Genomic DNA, 23,989 nt, shown 5'->3' on the forward strand with positions numbered 1-23,989 from the left:
CCTTTTAGCGTTGCTGGGATCTTTTGTGGCTACTCATGTTAACTTTCTGCAGCATCTCAGTGCTGAGTGCAGCTGGCCTATCATCCCTTTGGTGGTGACGTTATTTCACTAAAAGAGCTTGTCTGGATATTGGCTTTGGATCTGCTTGTTCTAAAGGTAAAGTATTGTCTCTTTTATATTCTGCCTTTTTTGTTTTGTCAGGCTTTCTTAAAGTTGTGGTGGGGGTCTGTTGTCTGATAAATAGTCATTCTTTCTATTTAACTGTACACAGCTTAATGTGTGCTGCATTCACTAGATGCTGCTGCGTCAAAGGGTTCGATCCATAGCTGTTTTGGAGCAGTTTCTCTTAAACATAATAAGTCGGTTGTGCTTCTTTTGATGTTCTCATGAAAAAAAACGACTACACTTTCATCAAGTCTGTCTTAAAACCCTATGACACAGCTTTTGGACGTTGTAATATTTGTGTCCTGGGATTCCTTTGTCCGGTGTTTTCAATGTAAGTGATGGAGAACAAGATCCATCCTCCTTATTCTGTTGCAAAATAAATTCAGAAGTTCAGCTGAAGCTTAAAATAAGTCCTGATTAGACACATTCACAAGTTACAGTTGTTTATTTTCTTGCTGCAGTTGTTGGGTAGTAACACTTTAAGGGAATCCTTTATTCTCAAACAAGGATATTCAAAGACATTTCCCGGCAATAACCTTTTACAAATCACAGGGGGAATTTGGGATTAGTTTTCAGTGTACTTTTTATGCAGATATCCTCGAATGTCTGGTTTACATCTCAGTGTACCTGGACTCAGACATCTAAATCATGCTGCTCAGTTTAGATGAGGTCGTACAGGGCAGCTCTCAGGTGAGAAGTATGTGAGAGTAAAGCAGGGCGGTGCTGAAAAGTCCAGGATTGTCCTGTCAGCCCAGCCTGAGTAAATAATCTAAGCAGGCCTTGTTTTTCCAGGTGTCAGAGTGTGGTGGAGGTGGGGGAGAATGCGTTGATGTTGCCAGGTGAAGCTATTGTCGTCACACAGATTAATGCATCATGCAATTTACCGTTTGGACTGTGATGCTAGGCTGGCGGATTTAACCATGACTGGTTGTCTGGATGAAAAGGAGAACAAAGAGTTACAAAAAGTGTTACAATGCAGTTATGCTTTAAAGGCCCCCTATTATACTCTTTTTCATCAATATATTACAGGTCTTAGGTAGATACAAAACATGTCTCTGAAGTGTTTGGCTTGAAATACCAAACAGATCCTGCATTGCAGGATCCCATAATCCCCTCTGTTTCAGTCCTGTTTCAAAAGTGCTGATTCTGTGTCTGTTACTTTAGATGAAAATAAGGAGCCACTCCCCACGCCCCTCTGAGAGATATTTGGTTAAAAATAACACACTGGTGCTTTAGGAGGAGATTCAGGTGATAAGGTGGGGGGGTTACCTTGGTTGGTGATTGGCTAATGGTTACACAAGCCAAAAAATCGTTATAACATCATAAAGTGGCCAAAATATGATCAGCTCACTTTCAGACAGGTTTTTATATAAATGGATCAGGACAGAAAGAGAGAGAACCTTTGTTCCTGAAACTTTCGGAATCTATTTACACAGAGGGGACACATGTTTATGTATGAAAGACATGGAAAAGTGGATTTTGCATAATAGGTGACCTTTAAATACTTTACATTTTTTTTTAAATGTTCGCTGATCAAGAGAAACAATGGGAAATGTAAACCAAAAATAATAATAATAATAATAATAATAATAATAACAATAATTACTTAAACTAATATTCAGATTTGTATGACTTTTTCTATCTGATTATTTAGTTGTTTAACCCTGTGTTCATGTGTTTTAACTGCTTAATAATTTAGTGGAAAACTGAGATTGTTGTACATATGTGTGTTGTGATGGAAGAGGAGCTGACAGGAGACTGACTTTGACAGGTGCATGCACACACACACACACACACACACACACACACACACACACACACACAGCGGGAGAGAACAGAACAGAAGGGTAATGCTGTTACCAGAAATAGCTCTTGTTGAATAAAGGAGAGTAGAAAGAGTGTGTGACAGTGTGTGTTGGATTGTTCATCCAGTCAGTCTTGTTTGTGAGGAACCACTAGCAGCTCGTTCCTCTGGGAGTCTGGGTTTGGTTCAGCAGCAGTTTTCCCAGGGAACAGGTCAGTAAGGATAATTTTAGCGGGTAAATTCGGTGTGGTATCTTTGGCGAAATAAGATCTTAAAAATGTTGGGTTTGGCCCGTGGGACATTGCTTAAACTTGAATGTGTTTCAATAGAATCTTATGCACATAAATGTGTTGATTGAGTTGCTGTAAAACAATTTCTTTTGGCGTAGATGCCTTAGCAGCAAGACATGTCATAACAAAAAAGGAATCTGTTCCTCTTATGATGTTAGTAGTTTCTGTTTTGATGCTCTGTACAAAGAGTGGGATGAATGCCCCTTATGCCTGAGTTAGTGTGTGTGTCACAGCGGCACACAGTGAATAAGCTGACATCATTCATGCTGTGTGTGTTCATGGTCAGAGCCTGTGAGTTTTCTTATTTCTAGGGGACAGAAAACCACCCAAGCTGACAGTTCACATTTAAAAACACCTTTTTTTGAAAAAACCCTATGATGTGTTTACATAGTAGTGTGAACTAGGATATAAAGTAATAAATGCAAAACTCAGTACCTCATATTTTCTTTAGTGGGTCAGGTAGTTGTTGTTCTGCTTGTTTCATTTAGTACATTTTGTAAGCGATAGGTATTTTCATCATCTGGCTGGTTCGTTTAAGTCCTTATACACTTGTACACATTATACATGGCCTATTCTTAACCTTTTAAAGCGACTAAGATGATTTCATTGACTTGTTAAATGTGTGTTGTGGATGATCTTTTTCTATGTGTTTTTTACTAACTGATGGCCTGGTTTTTATGGTGAGCCAATACAATATTTCCAACCTGGTGGACATAACTACAATATGTGTTAATGATAAATACTAAATGTTAATTTATGCTGTAGGTGGTCACAGAGACAACACTACTTATTTCTCCCAGTTCTTCTTTTTTTATTTTCCAGTGCTAGATCAAAAATCAATTCAACAAGGTACCAGTACTGTTTTGTGTTTGATCATCTTGTGTATTTGTTCTCTTTTCCAGCACTATACTAGAGGAGGAGAAGCTCCAGCAGAAGGAGAGGAGCAGGATGGAGATGAGGAGGCAGGTCACTGTATCTTGGGACTCCGGAGGGTCTGATGAAGCACCACCAAAAGTAAGGCACCACCACACCACATGTTTGTGTCTCTGTCTGTGTGTGTGTTTATGTTGGTATGAGTGCAACAGGTGTAGTAATAAAGTGTCTGTTGTGTTTGTACTGTTGGCAATGAGACGCCCTGATCATTGTGACCCATGCTCTCTTCCGTTAGCCTCTCCATGTTGAGTTGGTGACATATTTTCTGTTGTCTGTTTTTGCTGCATCACACATGATTGTGACTGTTCACCATTTAATATCGAGACATTGAAATGATTCAACTGGTAACTCTTTGATTTAATAAGTCCTCTAGTTTGAACATGCAAGGTTTCTGCAGAACCCCTGTAGCGTTAAATTATTTCTGAAGTCAGTTGTAAAATATGGTTTTCTTACTTTGAACAAATAGGAAACTATACATGTTAATGGGTTCATGCTTTTGAATCACAACTTTTCAAGGAATGTTTGATGCATGTAGTTAAAGTTCCATATTATAGGGGAAATGCGCTTTCACACAAATAAGCAAATGTGGGTCCATTGACTCTGGCCTTTTGCAGCATTGAGATGTTTTTGATCAATTGAATATGTTTTATCTGAAAACCTGATGTTTTGACAGAATGTAGGCATTTCTTCTTGTGATCACGTATTATGGTGATCTTGCAGTGGGAAGGTTATTGTTCATAAAAGATTCTAGTATATTAGAACAAGGGACAGATATTTGATTTGTGTTATATACATATGTATGCACTGGATCGGTTATCTTACTTTTATTTTTTTATAAAAGTAAACCATTACTTTCAAATGTGTAATGATGGTCAGTTTCCTGAAAAAAATACATGTACTTCTTAATTTGTTCATAATGACCACCCCCACTGGCGCCATCCCAACTCACAGCTTGTTTCCCCAGCTGCTGGGTGCTTCTCCCTCTCATGCTGCCCCCCCCCTCATGCCCCTGCTGTTAGCATCTGCTAACTGCTACTCTTGGTCATAACTAAAGCCATATGTGTTGCAGAGTAGTTTTAGGATTGAGAGAGTTGCTAGTTTAATCATAGTGTTTTTTCTTGCAGGTTTTAGTAAATGCTGCATTTTGTTTCATTGAGAACAACATTAATGTAAATGCTCTGCTTGGAGGGAAAGGTTTTTACTTGTGTTTGTAAAACATGTTATGCCCTTCAGAGGCACACTTGCTGTATGGCTTTGGTTACAGTCTTGGCTTCAGCTCTTCCCTGTCTGTCTCACCTGTCTACTACATATCTCTATCTTCTATGATACCTTTTTTATTTCCTTGTGTTCGTCCTCTACCCTTGTCTATCTTTTTGCAGCCCAGCCGTCGCCCCTCCCTGCAGCCCACCTTCAGTCTGGACTGTCTTTCTGCTCCTTCACCTCTCCACCATTGCCATCAAAACCAGCGCTCTGCCTCACAGCTTTCCCTCTGCCTTGGAAACCCTCATCCTTCGTCTCCCTTCACCTCTTCTCACCTACCCGCTCCTCCGCTCTACTTATCATCTCTGCAATTTCCCCCTCACTTTTCCTCTGCTCCCAACCCTCAGCCTCAATCACTTCCTTTTCAAAACTCCACTTTCTACAATCACTCTTTCTCTCAGCACAACAATAAGTTGAACCCTGAATCCAAACCCGGCTTATCCCTACGGTCTCATCCTAACTTCTACTTTCCACCTCACAACAGTTCAGAGAGCTGGTCCAATGGCAGCTGTCCACACAAGACAAATCCCCCCACTAACGGTCACCTGCTCTGTTCATCCCAGCCAAAGTCAAACATCTCCCATCCCTGGCTCTCCTCCCCACTCCTCTCCCAATCAAGTCCTAACTTAAACTCTCTTCCCCGCAGCCTGTCAAATATGTGTCCCCACACCATCCAAAACATCCAGCCAGAGTCAAATTCTAATCCTAAAACCCTAACTCTGCCGCGCAGCTTTCACCCCGGCTGCCAAACTAATCCCAGCACTCCATTACAAACTGACTTTGACCCCCAGCACCAACACCCTGCTGTGCAGTCATGTGGGAGGCCCCCGCTCGTCTCTCCTGCCCCCCTAACTCTTCCATGTACAGCGAGACCCTCTGCCTGCTCTCTGTCCTCCGCCCACCACCATCCACCCAGTCGAATGCCACGCCTCCCTGTAGCTACCAACACAGCTTTCCCCATCCCCTGCTCTGAAAGACACACGAAGGCAGGTGGTGTACTGTTAACCTGAGCTAAAGCTGTTTTTATAACTACTAAAAAAAGGTTGCAACATTCAAGAGTGTAGCCCCTTTGATGAATATCCAAGGGGAGAAATTCCAGATTCAAATAATTGATTACAGACTGCTGATACATTGAATGGATTAAAAATGGCCTCTTTTGTATCTGTAATCTATTTAACATTACTTTACATTATATTATCCAAAGTGACTTACTGCATTCAACCATAAAGAACCAAAACTCAAAAGCAAGAATCTTGAAATTAAATTTCCTATCAATCAATTTTTTTAAGGGATTTGTTATTAATTATGTATTCTTGACTACATAAGCAACGTTTAAAATTCAGAATAAAGACGTTCTTAGGTATTATTTATTAAAAGTATCATTTGGTGCGTCACTGCAATCAGCCCCTTGACTTTCCTTACCTTCTCATTTCCTTCTTTATCTTTACCACATTCGGTCCAAAAATAAGCCCAGTGTGAACTACACATATTTTAAGAAATGTTGCAACGGTTTTTGCTGGATGAATCAACAAACGCAAACTCATTTGTGAATCGTTGAATTGTACTGAGTGCAGTGGTTTTTAAAACAATGCTTGACAACACCAGTGACTTTTAAAATGAGCATGTTTTTGCATGACATGTTTTATTTGTGTTGGACATGCTGCTGAAGGTCCTCTGTCGTGATTGAATGTAGTTTCAGATATTTATGTTTGTGTCAGGCATTGTGTTGATGTGACCTGGGATTAGTGTAACCTATTTCTGGCCTGTTCAGGGTGCCCCACATCAATCCTAAATCCTGTGACCAACAGTCAGACACCTCGCACACACGTAGGACTTAGATACAGTAAATCATGGATAAGCCAGAAGACAAATATGCATATCATTTATCTAAACTACCTTTAACCTGCTTTGACATTTCAATCAAACTAAAATGACATAGAGCAAGGTAAAAAAAAAAGTGAAACACTTTTCTTTACACTAGGGGGAACCCAAAGTCCAGAACTAATGCTGCTGTAATTCAACAACTTTTCCACTCCACAGGACCGGGTCTCCTTGTAAAGGAGGAAAGCTATAACCATTTGATATAGTTGAACTCGTACTACATTCTGTTTTGAATTAAGTCAAATTGAAGTTTGTAATCATTTGTGATGGCTAGGATAAACAGTTACTATGAATACACTCTAAGAGTTACCTCAAGGTTCTGTCTTTACCAGCCTGTTTATTCAGAGCTGGCTCTCTGTCACCTTGACCTCTGGCCAGTAGTACTACACATGAGTTTGTTTTGGTAGGTGACCCTGTTTTTGGAAGGAGCGTTTAGTCCTCCCACTGAGCTGTAACTTCACCCTACCTCCTACATGGAAACAAGTATTACTTTCAATGTTAATAAAGTGTTTAAAACACACTTTCATGTTAACATATAGGAAATACTGCTAAAATCAAAGATATTTCTGGTACCATAGGAGATGGAAACATAACAAAAATAGCTGCATAAAATAAGATGTGCCTTTAGTCAATGTTCTGTTTGGCCCTTAGCTGAATAACATGTTAAATCTTTACAACAGCTGGAATAAATTCCTGTTGTGAGTCTGTTTTCTGATGATGGATGAATGTGTGGGAGTCGATGAATTGTGCCCCAGAGTGATACATGAAGTCAAAAGAAAACCTTAATTACATTGTGCTGCTCAACATACTTAAAATTCTTCCTAGAGTTATGCCATGGGTCTACATGTTAGTAACAGCAGTATGTGTCTCACAACAACAAGTTAATTTTGAAAGGAATCGCAATTACAGTCTACAAAATATACTGCCCTGAAATAGTTAAAATGCTCAAGATAATGAAAAATAGATTTTCTTTTGTCAAGCGCCGTGTTTAAAAACAGTTTCATAAAACCCCAAATATAAGACACAATGGAAACTTTAATGTCATCCATCAAAATGCATAACTAAATTCAGTTTCCTTTGTCCCAGTGCACAAGAAAACAACATGGTGTGCAAACAGAAAAAGATTAAAGAAAATAGATTGTAAAAAGATAAGTACCAGTACTCTAAATATAAATACAGGTTGCGTAAGTGATGCCTTTTATCTGGTAACATTGACCTTTCCCTACACAAAATGTGTATTTTAAAGTAGTCTATTTGTCCCACATAACTGTGGATTAAGATGTGTTGTGGCAAGCCATAGATATACATTTTGATCAGATGCTGAAAATACACCCTAAACTGACGTAGTGGTAAAAACAGGGACCCCAAACTCAGCTATCAAAAAAGGAACCGTTTTTCAACATTGCATTATTTATTTATTTATTTAGTCATTCATTCTTACATTCAAATATTCATCCAAAGTGGAACAGATAGTTACCCATAGCTGTCTTACCCTAGTGCAACTACTTCCTCATTAACCTTCCTATCTGTCTGTCGTCCCTGTGTTTATTTTGCCCTTTTTAAACTGGGTATTCCCCGGTAAACCTCCCTCTACTTGGATAGATTACCACAGGCCTGTGAATCAGTTTCGGGACGATTTAAGATATCATTTTGTTCTTGTGAAGGAGCCCTGTGTCCTTTCATGTGTGAACATGTTCACACCATGCTGTACGTTTCCCTCTGTCTGCCGCTCTGTTTGTCTGGTCTTTAGTTTCTCTGTCTTGTCTGCTTCTCTATGTCCTCCCTCCCTTCCTACTGTTTTTCCTTTTCTCTCCCCTTCTCTCCCTCCCTCCCCGTCTTTCTCTGCTGTCTGTCTCCCTCCCTGTGTGTCTTTGTGTCTTGTCTTGCTGTCGGAGGTGTGGTCCAGAGAAAGCTACTATGAGAGCCTGTGGAAGGTAGAGGTTACATCACTGCTGTGCTAATGAGCTCTGTGTTAGAGAGGTTTAATCATAAAGAGAGGGGAAACTGCTCATCAACTTTCAACAGCTTCATCACAACAAATCACCAGAAACCAAGAGAAGCAACAAGGGTGTGGGTTCACCAAGCACTTCTGTTTTTAGCTACTAGCCCGATGCAAAGAAATACAAATCAAATAGAGACGAGAAGCCGACTCACGCTCCTCTTTAACCATCAGTAGTTGGCACAAGATAGTAAAACAATTTCTTATGTTTTACATTACTTTTTAACCTTTTCAACACAAATACTTCCAAATAAGAAGAACAACTGTGCTTTAAAGAGAAGTCTTTGGTGAACTTGCAACCATAACACCTCGTACACTCTGCATCACATCTAACCACAGACCCCAGGGATGAGTAGAACAGGAATATCACATACTTTATAACAATAATCCTTGGATTTCATTGTTTGTAACATAGGGAAACTATGTAGTGCCATTTCGACTAACAGCTTGCTGGACTTGCAGCCCAGTGGGTGTTCCCTTTGTTTTGATTGACAGCTAACCCAGCCACACAAACAGCACCGAGGGGTTTGTGTGTGGATTGACTGAATGACCCCGGTGTCCCGTCCTCTAACGTTTATCTTGGGGAAACGATGAACAAGTGTTCTAACTGTGTTATTGTTTTTTCCCCCCGTCTTTTTTATTCCTCTCTCTCTCTCTCTCTCTCTCTCTCTCTCTCTCTGACTGTAGCCTAGCAGACCAGGATATCCTAGTCCTCGCTCCAGTGAAGGTTTTTATCCCAGTCCCCAACATCCTGGACACTACCAGGTACGCCAGTGCCAGAGACTGTGTATATAAAAGTAACATTTTATTGGGATATAAAATAGTAATGCACCCATATTTAATACTACCCAGCCAGTTGTTTCAAAGTACCTCATATCCGCTCTGCATTGACAAACTACATCGTTTTTTATTCATTTAAACAATATAATATTGTATTCTATAATAATTTTAAACTTTTGAAAGAGACGTTCTGCATACTACTTTTTACTTTTACTTAAATTATAATTTGCTCAAAATACTTTCTTTCTTTAGTACCATTTCGAATTCAGGACTTTAACTTCTAAAGGAGTATGTGTAGAGGATGGTCTTTATACTTTTACTTAAGTAAAGGATCTGAGTGATTTGTCCACCACTTATAACATTGAAAGATATAATGTATAGCACATTTGAAAGGATTTAAGGGTGCTAAATGACCTATAGTTACTAATAACAAAGGTGAAGATGTAATCAAAAGAGAACTGAAAACCGGCTAACCGTGTGTCTTTCTCTCCGTCCTCCCTCTCTGGATCAGATGGCAGGATACCCCGGCCCTCACACCCTCCCCTCGGTGCCCAGCGCCCTGTACCCGCCACAGGCCACCATGCTGGACACACACCACGCGCACACACACCCCCGCCACCACGTCCACACACACTCTCAGCACCTTCCCGTTCCGCATGGACACGACATGGCACTATGGGGCTCAGCGATGGAGGTAGGAGACTCATGTTACACTCAAACACTAACACATATACACACGGGTAAATTAAGAGGATACAACTTAAACTCACACAGATTTATTATTTTTGGTTAAGACACAGCAGGTTATTCATCTAGCTTGCATTCATTACCCCTCAATGACAGGAACAAGGTATTTTATAAAGCTGTTTTTGTTTGTTATTTAAAGGTATATCATTTTCAAGTGTTAACAGTCATACAATATTGAATATACCAGTCGAACGCTTAAAGATTAAAAATTATTAGGATGATTTTACATCCTCAAAAGACATAGTGAATAAAAAGCCCTACCTGCATAATGAGTCCAGGGCACACATTTACAATATTATATTTAAATGTTCCTATTCTACGGCCCATTTACACCCATTATTTTCAGTGTGTGTCCATCATCTCAGTTCAGCCTCTCATCTGTCTGGTGTATGTGTCTGTGTGTGTCCCTGTGTTGGTGTGCACGTCTGTTGCTATGCTTGTCTTTTGTTGCATGCTTGTACTGTGTTTGTTTGTGTCGGTGTGTAGGACAGGGCAGTAGACATGCAGCAGTGTGTAGGCCAGCAGTGCCTGTTTATGGAGGAACAGCTGATGATACAACAACAGCAGATGGAGGAGGACCAGAGGTGGCTGGAGCAGGAGGAAAGGCTGCTGGTAACACTCAGAGCACTCACATTGGAAAACACACTCTCAGACACACATATACTAAGAATGTAACGGTTCATTTAACATAAGATTTAGTTTGATACACTGAATTCTGTCAGCATTAACTTCAGAGGCAAGTAAACAAAGATTTAGACAATGTCATTCAAGTTTATTATAAGACCATTTCGATTTTTTCTATTACTACTTCAAATAAATGTAAGATCAGATGCATCCTTTTTATTATAAAACAATGGAGGGTACGTATATATATTTCATTGAAAAACGGTAGAGTATAGTGAATGGCTACATTTTTAATATCCCTAAGTATTTTTTGTTAGATATTGTTGTGCATGGGGAAGTGTTGTTGATGCAAAGCTTTCTCTCTTATTTGCCATCCTTGACTTGTCAGTTGTGCTGTTGATTCTTTTAATTTAAGTTCCATGATGCATGTTGTTGTGTTTTTGTACATGTGTTAATGGACTCTCTGGAATACATCACATGCTCCTCGAGGACAATCACATTTCCATACATTTGATAAATATAGAACAAACTAAAGTCATTTTGGAAATGAACATATCATTATGAGTTAACTCCCTCAGAGGTTACGAGTATTGCATTGCATTCCTATTGGAGCCAAAGCAAGACAATAATCTGTGACCAGACACCGACTTCATTTGGATACGCTGTTATAAAACATGTTGTAAATAAGACATACAACATTTAGTGAAAAAACATCAAACATATGGTACATTCAAACGACCTCGGGAAAAAACATATCTAATAGTGTGTGTGATTCTCAGCACTATGGTTTTACATACATACATTATTACAGCTAACTATTCTAGTAAAATTATCATACAAGGCAAAATGAATGTAGTGTGTATTGCTGTCTGATGGAGCTAGTTGCTTCTGATGGAGACCCTCTGACAAAAAGAGGGGGAGGTGAAGGAGAACGATTTCATGTAGGATGCATTTTTCTGTGAACACTGATTGAAGGATCTCTGGGGTTTTAGTATTTTATTGTACATGCTTGAGAGGGAGAGAGTCTGAAGGCAGGTGTGGCCTGTGTGAATTCCAGGCTAATGATAGGCTTAGACAATCTGACAGCCCAGTCAACAGTCTGTCTTTGACCCACAACCACTAACTGACAACACACAAGATTACTGAAAAGCTAGGAAGGCGTATATTTATGTGTGTGAGTGTGTGTGTTGGAGGCTGGCTGGTTTTTATAACACTGTCACTTCAGGGAGGGGCGAGAGAGAGGGGGGAGAAAGGGAGGAGAAAACAGAATAGTTTGGGAAAGAAGGGTGAAGATGTGCACTTAGACTATGACGGCTGCTTGGCAGCGTGCTCCATCCCTCCTCCTCTCCTCCTCCTCCTCTCCTTCCCTCTCTCCATGCGTCAGATATAAGTGTGTTGCAGGCAGGAAGCTGGAGTTATATCTGAATTCATGTCTTGATGAAACTACTGGCACAGTCATAGAGGCACAGAGAGAGAGAGAGAGATACAGTAAGATCAGAAGCTGATAGCAACACAGACGCAATAAATCGGACACAAACGCTTCATCAGACAACTTTGATGAACTCAAGGGCAATGCTGGTCTTCAAGTCCTGTCTTGGAAAACTGGTAGGCGTAGACCGTGTGAAAGTTGTGTGTGGGGGATATTTGTGTGTTTTATTTTGGCGTTTTTTCTAGGGATTTTTGTCAACCTCAAATGTTTTACTTAAATTGGAAAAGGCTTGTTTGTCCTGCACTTTCGGATCCTGCAGCTTTGTACAGTATGTATGCGGAGACTTTGTTTTGGATGCATAAGTTAGTACGTTTATTTTGAATGTGAGTTTCACTGCTGTGTTTCACTCATTCATTTTCTCATTCACATAATCATTGTAACACTTCAGATTCAACTTTGATTTCAAGAGCTGGGAGTCACTTTCTCCCTTTTTAAAATATCAAAGTAGAATATAAACTGTCTTTTAATTATTCATTTAAGGGTGTTTTTACCTCCATTTAGTCTTTCACTATAAAGGCTGTACATGGCAGTTTTTCGATGGGATTTCTTTTTTATTTAAATGCAAGATGACTTCTAATCTACTGGTTTAAGTGACTCAAATTGCACCGTATACTGTATTGCACCAGTCTTACGACTGCATGTGATTTGGAGCTGGTGGCATGCCATGAAAGGGTATTGGTCATAAAAAACTCCCAGGAATAAAACTGCAATACTTCCTTTGAATACACTCAAATAAAAGCAATGTGACTTAGTGTCAATTGGAAAAACAATTTCCTAAGTGTTAATATAGAGCTTTGAATCTGCCTTGTTTAATATCTAATTGATGTAAAACCAGTCTAGTGCTTACTGTAGTTACTTGAATTTTGTAGATTTATTTTTATGTTTATTTGTTTGTGTGTTTAGAAACCAGACTCTAGAAGCTCTAGAGGGAGTCTAGACAGAGAAGACGGTGGACCTCAACCACCGGTAAGTTACTTTCTCCATCTGATTTCTCCATCCAGCTCACTGTTAGTTGGTGTTATTTATGCAGGCAGCGGGACAATAACAGTCATTCACACAGAAACATTTTGACTAGAAGGAGTTAATATTTTTCCCCTTAACGAACTGTGCCTCACATCCTTCTAATTGTTACTGTCACCCTCATGACCATTTGTCACACATTAAAAAGGGAAGTGATTTTTCTTAAGGGTTTGTGTTTTTAAGAGAGAAGGATGCCTGATAACGATAAATGTTGACGGAAGTCCACATTCTGGTTGGACTCACTGTGATTGGCTGTTTGTTTGGATTAGAGCTAGGGGGCATTGATCCAGGGACAGGAAGTAACCTGTCGGGGGCGGGGTCACTACAGAGGGGTCAATGAATTCCCACAATATCACCAGTTATTAATAGGGCACTGTTGCAAGAAAACAAGTCGCCATCTTTGTTCTTCTTTCTATCCCAGTGTTACTCCCAGCACCTCAGCATGCTGGCAGTCTGTAGTCTCTGCTAAAGAATATCCACACTCTTAAGAGCGTCAAAGTACCATGAGAGGACAATATGGTGGATCTTGTCTTATCTTTGTCTTGCAGCTGCAGCTAAAAATATGAGTGCCACTTTAACTGGATGTAGTTTTCAATACTTAGTTTCTTACTTAACTTGCTTGCTTACTTTATAACGTACTTACTTGGAACACTGTTTTCTTTGTCTTCAAGCTTTACTGCATTAAAATAATCACTAGCTACAACCTCAGTATGATTGTGTTCAGACCTGCTACAACATCAGTGTTTGTAAAGGAAGACAAAAAATACGTTTCGTGGCCTTCACTTAAGAGATTAGCACAGTTATTTTGTTGAGCACTGCGGTGTAACTGAATGATTTGCAGTGACAGATGCACATTTTTCACTCAAAGATGTTTTTACTGGGCAAAACATAATGGTGATCATACCTTTTAACACAGATGGTATTAAAAGTAACTCCATCTCTTTCTTCCCTCCTGTAGTCTTGTTTATTTTAGATCCTCAGTCATCAGTGTGTTGCCCTTCTGCGATTACGTTTTTTCTCCTAAAACAAAATAGTTTTGTCGATCAGAGCTTTATTGTTACTTTATCCCAGAGTTGGAATCACAAGAGCTGAGAACACAGCTGTGTTTTTGATGCCAGCAAAAAAAAAACGTTGTTTTGCCACGGGCCAGATATTTCTGTCTCTGTAATTCATCTCTCTGCTTGTCCTCCTCCCATTGAATGGCTGTGGTTTGTGGTGGTAAATTGTGTGTGTGTGTGTGTGTGTGTGTGTGTGTGTGTGTGTGTGTGTGTGTGTGTGTGTGTGTGTGTGTGTGTGTGTGTGTGTGTGTGTGTGTGTGTGTGTGTGGCGACTCCCTGGAGGTATTATAACTCTTTCTTCCCTTCTCTCAAAACTTCACGGACTCAGTGCTAGGCTATCACCTCCGCTCGCTGAAGAGTAAAGGATGGTGGTCAGGAGGCGAGGCCTCCTTTTATACGGAAGTGAGATGCGCACGCATTCAGGTAGGCCCGCCCCGGGGCCGGCTACGTCCATAGAAATCTCAGTAGGTGAATGCTTGCATGATAAGATAGTACCCATAGAGTCCAATAGAGGGCGGAGCCTGTGAGAGATATAACATGGAAAACTATTGGCAAATACAGCCATAATTTGCTTTAGGTCTTGTATAATATTTCCTAATTTGTGAGAAAGCTAATGAATCAAATCAAGTCTTTTAAGTAAATCAGGGAGTGCAGATTGCAGCTGGTTGATTCTTGTGTAGTAGTATTAGAGGGTTACCAAAAGGTTTGAATAAGAATCCAGGCTAATGGAAACATTGAATGCTAGTGAAACCTGACATTTTTAACACATCTATTTTTCTTTTCATAGGTCATCATCAGTACACAGCTCATGTCAGGAGACCCCTGTTTTAAAACGTAAGTTAAAGTCATATTTTTCAACTTGGTGCCAAATCTGATTCGCTCTGCTGTTCAAACTGTATTCCTACGTCAGTCAGTGTTGGTGTCTGAGATTCACTTTTAATTAGAATATAATTAATTGCTTCAACCTCTTGGAAACAATAAATGGGAATCAAACAATCCCGAAATGTGCAAGTATAAAGAACTGTTGGTACATCAGGCCCTTCCATGTCAAACACACTGACTGATTTCATCGTGCAATACAGTAATTATAATGTTAAGTGTCCTAGTATAAATTGTAGAAATAAGATTTTTTTGTAAAGGTCTGTGTGTGTACAGAAAGGAAAAAGCTGCCAAATGTTGACATAAAAATGATTCAGTAGCCGGAATGACAACAGCTTTATTTTCCTTCTTTGCAGCATGTATTTAAGTACAGAGTATCTGGTATGTGTAGTTTTGCTGAATGCTTAAATGTTATCAGCTAACTTAATCGTGTTGTACTTGATCAATCATGAATTTAACTCATTCATTTCCTCCCCACTTTTCTCCCTGTTTTTGTCTTTCTCACTCTCTCATTTGACTTTTAAACAATTGACACATTAAAATATACGATTCAAGAGAATAAAGGCTTATTTTGTTTTCCGTGTCACCAGGCCCCCCTCCACAGCCACAGTGATCGGGATCCAGGGTGATGGAGAGAGCCTGCTGGAAGAGAGGAGAGGAGGCGACTCACAGAAAGGATGTTCTGGTGAGACAAATCACGCCACATTACACTCCTCAGCCCTGCTCAGCCATCCCATTGGCTTTCTCAAACGTTAGCAGGCCCCTGATGGGAGTTCTGGGTTCTAATGTGTATATTTGTTTTGGCGGTTTCTTAAATGTCACTGGTAGTTAAATTGCAGGTTGTTTTTAATATTATTCAGACTCAGCTCTCTATGCTTAAGCTTATTTTAAATGTTGATAAAACTAAGGTAATGCTATTTTCAAAAGCCAAAAAGATACCGGAGACCACTTTGGATATTGTCACTACGCAGGAAAAGTACTTGAAGTGGTTACCTGTTATAAATACCTTGGTATCTGGCTTGATAATTGCCTCTCTTTTAAACTTCAGGTCAATAACCTGCTTAAAAAGCTGAGGGTGAAGCTAGGTTTCTTTTTTAGAAACAAGTCCTGTTTCTCATTTGAAGCCAGGAAAAGGCTAGTCACTGTGACCTTTTTACCTGTGCTGGACTATGGCGATTTGATCTACCGTATATGAATGCACCTGCCCATTACCTGATCAAGTTAGATGCCGCCTATCACAGTGCACTAAGATTTGTTACTAATTGTAAAGTACTTACTCATCACTGTACCCTGTATGCCAGGGCAGGTCTGCCTTCACTAACTGTTCAGAGGCTCAGTCATTGGTACATGTTCATCTATAAAGCCATGTTGGGTAAACTACCATCTTATATCTGCTCTCTGATCACACGGAGAGTTGCAAGTAGCTATTGCCTGATATCTCATGATGTGGTTTTGTTACATGTGCCAAGTGCTAGGACTGACTTAGGTAGGAAAGCTTTTAGGTGCGCAGCTCCTCTTGCTTGGAACAGTCTGCAAAAAGAATGGAAACTGAGCAAATGGTTCCACTGCATGTTTTTAAAGCTCGGATAGATGCTATGCAATCTGATACTGTTGGTACCTGTCATTGTCGATAGGTTTGTAAATTGTAACTATGTTATATGATGTCCCTTTAGTTTTTCTGTTGTTTTATGTCTTCATGTGGAACCTACTTGCTGCAGGTCTCCCTTGAAAAAGAGATCGATGATCTCAATGGGATTCACCTGGTTAAATAAAGGTTTAAAATGAGAGACAGGTAATATGGGATAATACAGTAGGGGACTGACATGAAGCAAAGGTCCAGCCAACTACGAATCAAACCTAGGACTTGCTGCTGGACTGGTGGGTCAACCATTTTTGTACGGTATATGTTTAACAAATACCGTAACAACCTGACTTTTAGCTGACCTTCCTTCCTTTAATATGTTAAGCTCATGCTGATAATCGGTGTAGATTTACATTGGATTGAAACAGACATATCCATAATAACCTTCAGGAGAGCCTAAATATTCCTCCTTACCCTTTCACTTGAAATCAAAAGGTTAAATCTAATCTTAGATTAGATCCCATCCACATAGCTGTCTAAACTCACTGCTCATGACGAGTACATTTCTTCAACATCATCTCATCGTTGTCGTGTGGATTTCCGGGAAAGTTCTATTATGTGGCTTTGCAAGGGCACAAGGAATGGCAAGGAAACACAACTTTTTATATAATTGTGTACTGCAATAATAATGTGTATTTATCACAATATCCCACGCCACCCTGTTTACCTTAAACTGCTCTACATAATTTTTCTGTGGAAAGATCCAACCATGCTTTATATGACAGCTATTTATCACCCACCCATCGAGCATGATACAAATAGTTCTTATCCAGCTAAATTTCCCTCCCCAGTTTCATCCCTCTTGCTCTTGTTCTGTGTGTGTTTCTCCATGTGTGAAAAGTTGCAATGTTGTTCCTCTTGCAAGTTTCAGAGTGTAGCGCGGCTATTTCATGTATTATTTAAACTAGTTCTCTTTGAGATTAGCTACAATCTGCTCCGACCCTGTAGGCTCTTACATGGTTAAAAATAGGAGTGTTTGCAATTCTGTCTATGGGGGTTGTGTGTTAGCATCCGCAGACCACGTGTGTATTGGTCTGCTGAGATGCTCTTTCACATCAAACTCATCGTGTCTCTGTAGATCAGGGCTATTCAATTAGTTTGGAATGGGGGCCGGTTGATGAAAATGATCCAAAGCAAGGGGCCGGGAAAAAGATGGCTTGAAATAAGAGCTTCAGATACAGTAAATTAAACAGCATAGTGGAGTGCATATATTGTGTTTAATTAAATCAAACAACATAGCCCCAAGGCCTTTATAGATCTAAATGGCAAGTTCAAAACTCAGTACATGTGAAGCTAATTTAACCATCAACATAATTTAATTTGATTTAATTTAGGTGAAATTATCTAATCATTCACGCAGATGTAACACCCTCTCTGGAATAAAGGCTCTCTGGCCCAAAAGAAAATCTTTAAAAAAAGAAAAGAAAAAAAAGTAGATTACTTTTTAACATTATACTCAAAGGGCCAGTAAATATCACCCGGGGCCAGATTTGGCCCGCGGGCTGCCAATTGAATAGCCCTGATCTAGAGGAAGTGAATGGGCAACCTTTTTTGATTATGAAGAAATAGTTTAAGGTGTTTATTTTAGCAAAATCTGATTTTCAAATGTGAGGAATCACTAGTCACTAGGAATGTATTATTTGTGGTAAAAACTCAACTTTAACAACGTCACATTTCGTTTTCATAGACTTGACTATAAATTGATAATGAAAATGTTTTTCAGTTGGAGATCCAAATACCAGTTTGTATGAGTACGAACTCATACAGTAGCTGGTTGTTCCCTCAGAAAGAGCTGCTTAAGAAAGTACTATTTGTCCAGTAGTGGTTTGGAGACTGTGAAACTGTGAAGAAGAAGAATTTTCACTTTTATATATCGTTTCCTGCAGAGCATGCAGCTCCCCCAAAGAAGCCCCCCCGACCCGGAGCCCAGAGCAGTCTGGCCTGTCTAAACACCGGAGACAGCTACAACGATGGAGTCAAGGTACAGTAACACACAGATCAGAGCACACCTACATACTAATATAAAACTCACCTCAAAGGAGAGCACGCACAGACAAGGATACATTTACTAAATATATGGTTTGCATGTTTTTAATGCTTTAATATTTTCCTTTTATCTTCTTTTCCTTTGGCTGCTACCTCCTCCTCCTCTTCCTCCTGCACTCTGCCTTACTGTCGGCCTCTAGCCCTGGCGGGTAAGCAGCACACTGTCTGTGTGTGTGACTGTGCGTCTCTTCTGCTCGTCTGTCATGCCCATTTGATTCCTCTTTCAATCAAATCTTTGATCTCTCTGTCCAACAGATTGTTGTTGTCATATAAACACATAAACACATTTATCACCCAGTGCCAATTATTGTGTAAATACCAATCGGGTTTCTTGTTTTACTGGTTTTTTAACTCAAGCTAACATCCAAATAGTTTAGCTTGTTGTCTTATACTAATATGAAATTGTCCATTGTTTAACATTTTGAACAAAGGATGCACTTAGAATTCTTTTTCTACGCCATGGTGAAATACTTTGTCAGAGTAGGATCCAAAATAGTAATATAAATGAAAGAGAGATCCCTCCTCCTCTGTTTTAATTTTTGAAGTTCCTTCCTTCTTGTAGCATGTCTAATCTTAATGTTGTACACAAGAATCAGATAGTAGTATTTTTTCATTTTGTATTTATTAGAATTGTATTTGAAGTAGAAGCTGGCCATTATGTGTGCAAGATTCAGAGCTGTAGTGTTTTGGCAACAGGAGGTGTCTGAAACAGATAATGCAAAAGAGACATCCCTCTAAAGGGAAGAGGTAAAGGTAAACAAAACATGTAGAAAAACCTGCGTTAAGTTAATAGACTTATTTTGGTTCACAGAATTTCTTTTAGCAGTGCTGAAAATCTAATTCAGTAGCAGTTCAAGCAATAGTATTTGTCTTCACAATTTGAAAGTAAACAGATCATTTAGGGTAGAGCAAGGTCAAGGTTAAATGGACTCATTAGTTACGTATATTTATACCAGTGTGCTACTGCCATCTAGTGGCAAAAACAGAGAATTACAAGTATTTTGTTTCAGATCTAATATCTAATATCTTATCTAATAGTTCACCTATATTAGGGTTTGTTTTTTATTTTTAGCTTTTTATTTACTCAGATATTTAAGAAGTGTTTTGTCTTTCAATTTCTACCACAATATGTGCAGCAAAGTTAACCAAAGGCATGATTCATGTGTGTCTCTAAAATCATTCAGGATTTTTACATTTGTACAGACTCATATTTCTCATCATTGTTGTCTCAACTTGTTATCTGTGTGTCGATGCCTTCACACAGACCTGTGGGTGTTTTTTTTAATCACTCCGCCTGTGACTCATTGCTTCCTTTGTGCTCTCCTGGCTCAGCTGCAGCCTCAAGAGATCAGCCCGCCCCCCACCGCCAACCTGGACCGCTCCAACGACAAAGTGTACGAGAACGTGACGGGATTGGTCAAGGCTGTGATCGAGATGTCGAGCAAGATCCAGCCAGCTCCTCCAGAGGAATACGTTCCTATGGTTAAGGTAATCGAAGCCCTCAAGCTCTCATTTTCATATTCATCACTATTTCTCAGAGGGTCGCTGAATTTACAGTTTCACCCTCTTGAGCCGCAGACCTCTGCCTTAAAGATTTTAAAGTATTAACATATTGGTGCTTATTAATCATTTTTGATTCACCCGGTAACCAGACAACAGATCGGTCCTTTTAGCCTCACAAGAGGTTGCTTTCAGTTGTGGTATCTTTGCTTGTACTTAATGTATTTCTCCACCCTGGTTATCTCTATATGTGTAGGAAATATTACTTAAATTCTCATCTTAACCTGTTGTTTACTTAATCACTTAATCATATTTATTTTATATTTCTTCATATACATACAAGGTATATATATTTTTTAACACCATGTGAGTTGATTCACTTCCTAATGTTCTGTTTCGAAGGTATCATTTTAAAGTACTACGGTCTGTGTGTGTGTTTCAGGATGTGGGTCTGGCGTTGAGGACACTGTTGGCCACAGTGGATGAGACTCTACCACAGCTTCCAGCCAGCACACACAGAGAGGTAATTACACACTCTTGTGTATTTTTGTAAAACGCTTGAGTAGTTTGGTATCATTTATATTGGAATAGTATCATTAAACCAGATTGATACTTAATGATCTGGTTTTCTTCTGCAGATCGAGATGGCACAGAAGCTCCTGAACTCTGACTTGGCCGAGCTGATTGGGAAGATGAAGTTAGCCCAACAATATGTGATGACCAGGTAGCTTAACTAGTACAATATTGTATTAGTAATGCCTAGTAATGCAGTGCTTAATGATGACATCATGAAGTTGCTCCTAGTCTGCGCACTGGTGAAGCACACATTCCTGTTATGCCCTTTTTTATTATTTTTTTAAAATATATTTGTTTTAAGTCTTGTACATATTTATATTGCATTGTTTGAGATATCTGTAAACCAAGTTTTTATATTACACAACCTCACTGTGTATATGACATTAAAACCTTTGAACCTTCAACCAGCCCGAGTTAAATGGGGGCATAAACAGGGGGGAGAGACTATCCTCTATATGTCAATGTACTAACAAGACACAAACTTTAAACTTAAGCAATGGTGCAAAAGCTTCAGAAGCTTCCAAAATTAGTATCTGGAATGGAGGCACTTTAATAAAAAGGAAACTCATTATGCTTTTAGAGGACATATTTTAGAGGAAACTGTATAAACAGTGGCTTTAATATTGTACTAGTCTTGTCTCCCATTAGTTGTATCTGAATAAGTAATCTTTGAGTGTGTGTGTTCTTCTGCTCTGTCCCAGTCTGCAGCAGGACTATAAGAAGCAGATGTTGACAGCGGCTCACGCTCTTGCAGTTGACGCCAAGAACCTATTGGATGTCATTGACCAATCAAGGCTCAAAATGATGTCCCAGTCCCGCCCACACTAGCCCTACGACAGCTGAGCTGACCAACAGGACTTGGTCTATTATTTAAAAGAGAAGGCATCATTCTGGTAACTGTTATCAATGGAAAATTAGAGTTACGTCAAGTGAGAGTTATCGGAGCTGGCTGCTTTATGTCAAAGGAGAACGGCTCTGATCTTTGTCCATGAAGAATCATTAGATGTTGTATCCTGTGTAAGCCGAGGTCTTCTCTCCACCACTGTGACTTTCGTAACACAAGAACAGTGCAAATCACTTCCTGAATCAGGGACCTGGCAGCTTCGCACTCTCTGGACTGTAATATAATGATGAGAGGAGGAAAAGCAAAAAGGAGAAGATTTTAGAATTATGAGACTGAGAAGAGCCTGATTCCTGGGGTTCAAAGACCACCAACAGAAACACTATCATGGGATCTATTTGGATCTGGAAATGTTGACACCTGGTGAATTAGTCTTCGTCGGATAACACTCAAAGCCATCAGACCCTGATCAGACTGCGTTTGATCTGCACCATATCTGCATGAGCCGTCAGCCAGCAGCCATTATCAGTACATGTGTGGATATTGTGTGTTGTGACCCCTGGATGTGACATTTTTCCTTTGCTGAAATACCTCCACATCGCCTTTGATTCTTCTGAATGGGCACTTCCAATCACATGCTCAGCTCCCGGTGCTTTGGGTGGATGCAACAAGGACATTCACAGTAAAGACAGCGAAGGCTTGGTTTGGAGAAGCAGCCTCCATCGCTCCTCCCGTTTCTCTCCTCCATCCACTCCCGTCTTCCCTCCGTCTCACCAGGTTTTATTTATAGACTCAGACATTGCAGAGGAGGAGACGGAGGGAAAGATGGGTATTGAGGACAGTTCTAGAGGCGGTCTGCTGCCTGAAGAAGAAAAAACACACTTTTATCGTCTTTTTTCTCTATTTCACTCACTTCCTTTTGACTTTTTGTTATCACTGTTCCTCTCTTTCGTGACGTCTTCCTCAGCTCCTCTCTGAGCCGGTTTTTAAAGACTCCAAAATGTGAAGAATCCAACTCTGTCTGTGTAAACACCGCAGTCAGGAAACACCCGCCTCGCACTCAATTTAGTTTAGTCTTTTTATTAGCTGGCTCCATGTTTTACGTGTTCACAATCTTCTTCCTTTTTACTGAAAACTGTTTGTAACAAGCAGATATTCAATCCCAGCATTGACTCTGATGAGAGTTAAAACAGAAAATAAAGAAGGTGGATTTTGAGGATTCACTCTGAGTGACTTAATACTTCCAATTTGTCCTGGAGGCAGAAAAGGACATCATGTCTCAGACTAGTCACTGGGTGTCTCATCTCGTTTCTTCCTCCTCATCGACAATCCCAATTTCATTCAGTTCATCAAACAAGACTGGTGTCATGCTGTCCCCTCACCCATTGGTGTCACAAAGTGAATTTACTGGGGACACAAATAAACCTCACAACTGGAATTTCTGTGCTTTGAGTTTCGAAGTTACTGTCAGGTGTAACTCTTAAAATATGTTCCTCTGAAAACAATCCCCAGGGAAACACACACACACACACACACACACACACACACACACACACACACACACACACACACACACACACACACAGTGGAGCCACATGACTGGAACTTGTCTTGCAGACACAAAACACTGAACTGAAAAAACAGCAGCCCACACGTTGTGTCTTTGTTAATAGTGACCCCACATGGAGTATGACATAATTCTATATGAAATATACTGGTGGCTGTACTGGTATAGCATGATATACTGGTATGAAGAAGAGCATATTTGCACAGCCCAAAAAAAAAATATCGTACTTTTTTTTAACTCTATTTTACCCAGATTTGATCTCCAGGTTTAGGCAGCAATTAAACTGTCAAATATCTGGGTGTTATAGGGGTTGAAAAAAAGGTTAAAAAAACTATCTATTTTATCTTGTCGTTGCGTAAATCTGCTCATGTTGGTATCTTGTAAGCTATACTGGTGTGAACCACTGGTGAATTGTACAGAACTAGTAAACACTGGTTTTTATTTTGTCTTCTGGGCTACATCAGCCATCTTGTCAAATAGGAGGAGGAAAAAACAATGAAATAAAAAAAAATAATGACGAAATTGAAGTCAGATTGTCCACATTATTTTCCATTAAGAGGTTTATTTGAAAACGTTACATTTTAAGCTTTATATCTCCAGTAGATAAGATATATAGATGCATTTTCTTACTTACTTGTAAGTTCTACAGTGGGTTACTTTAAGTTATTTGAGTTGCCTTCAAACCTTGTATTCTAGACGTTTTACACAGATTTAAATGAATTGTAAAACCTGAAAATGTCCTTCTCTGGTTTCAAAGTTGCAATTTTGTATCAGGAATAGGAATTATTTGAAGTCTTTTATGACCAAAAATTAGAATTTGGTAATAATTGCAGTAAAGTTTTCAAAAGGGAGAATGAGGTCTTCCTAGAAAATTCTGCATATAAAATG

The 23,989-nt window shown here is 39.6% G+C and overlaps 2 protein-coding genes across 4 annotated transcripts in view; both read left to right on the forward strand.

Annotated features, from left to right (window-relative positions):
* LOC104967557 (focal adhesion kinase 1) overlaps positions 1-23,616 on the forward strand; it is a 71,950-nt gene extending 48,334 nt beyond the window's left edge. For 2 of the 3 annotated variants that reach the window (XM_010797048.1, XM_010797047.1), the window contains exons 25-26: positions 3,162-3,273; positions 4,572-5,592. In XM_010797048.1, coding sequence (XP_010795350.1) covers positions 3,162-3,273; positions 4,572-5,462 — 1,003 coding nt within the window. In that variant the 3' untranslated portion in view covers positions 5,463-5,592. Of the gene's footprint in view, positions 1-3,161; positions 3,274-4,571; positions 5,593-9,019; positions 9,098-9,623; positions 9,807-10,345; positions 10,472-12,875; positions 12,939-18,420; positions 18,553-18,757; positions 18,767-19,949; positions 20,106-20,559; positions 20,641-20,755; positions 20,842-21,394 lie in introns of those variants that run through there. The other variant, XM_010797049.1, reaches the window with a different exon arrangement.
* LOC104967573 (carboxypeptidase Q) overlaps positions 1-23,989 on the forward strand; it is a gene marked incomplete at its 5' end in the record, with an annotated part of 309,328 nt that overhangs the window by 218,933 nt on the left and 66,406 nt on the right. The window lies entirely within an intron of this gene.

Source organism: Notothenia coriiceps, unplaced genomic scaffold, assembly GCF_000735185.1.
Source record: "Notothenia coriiceps isolate Sejong01 unplaced genomic scaffold, NC01 NC01_scaffold00037470, whole genome shotgun sequence".
In the NCBI taxonomy this organism is placed as follows: domain Eukaryota; kingdom Metazoa; phylum Chordata; class Actinopteri; order Perciformes; family Nototheniidae; genus Notothenia; species Notothenia coriiceps.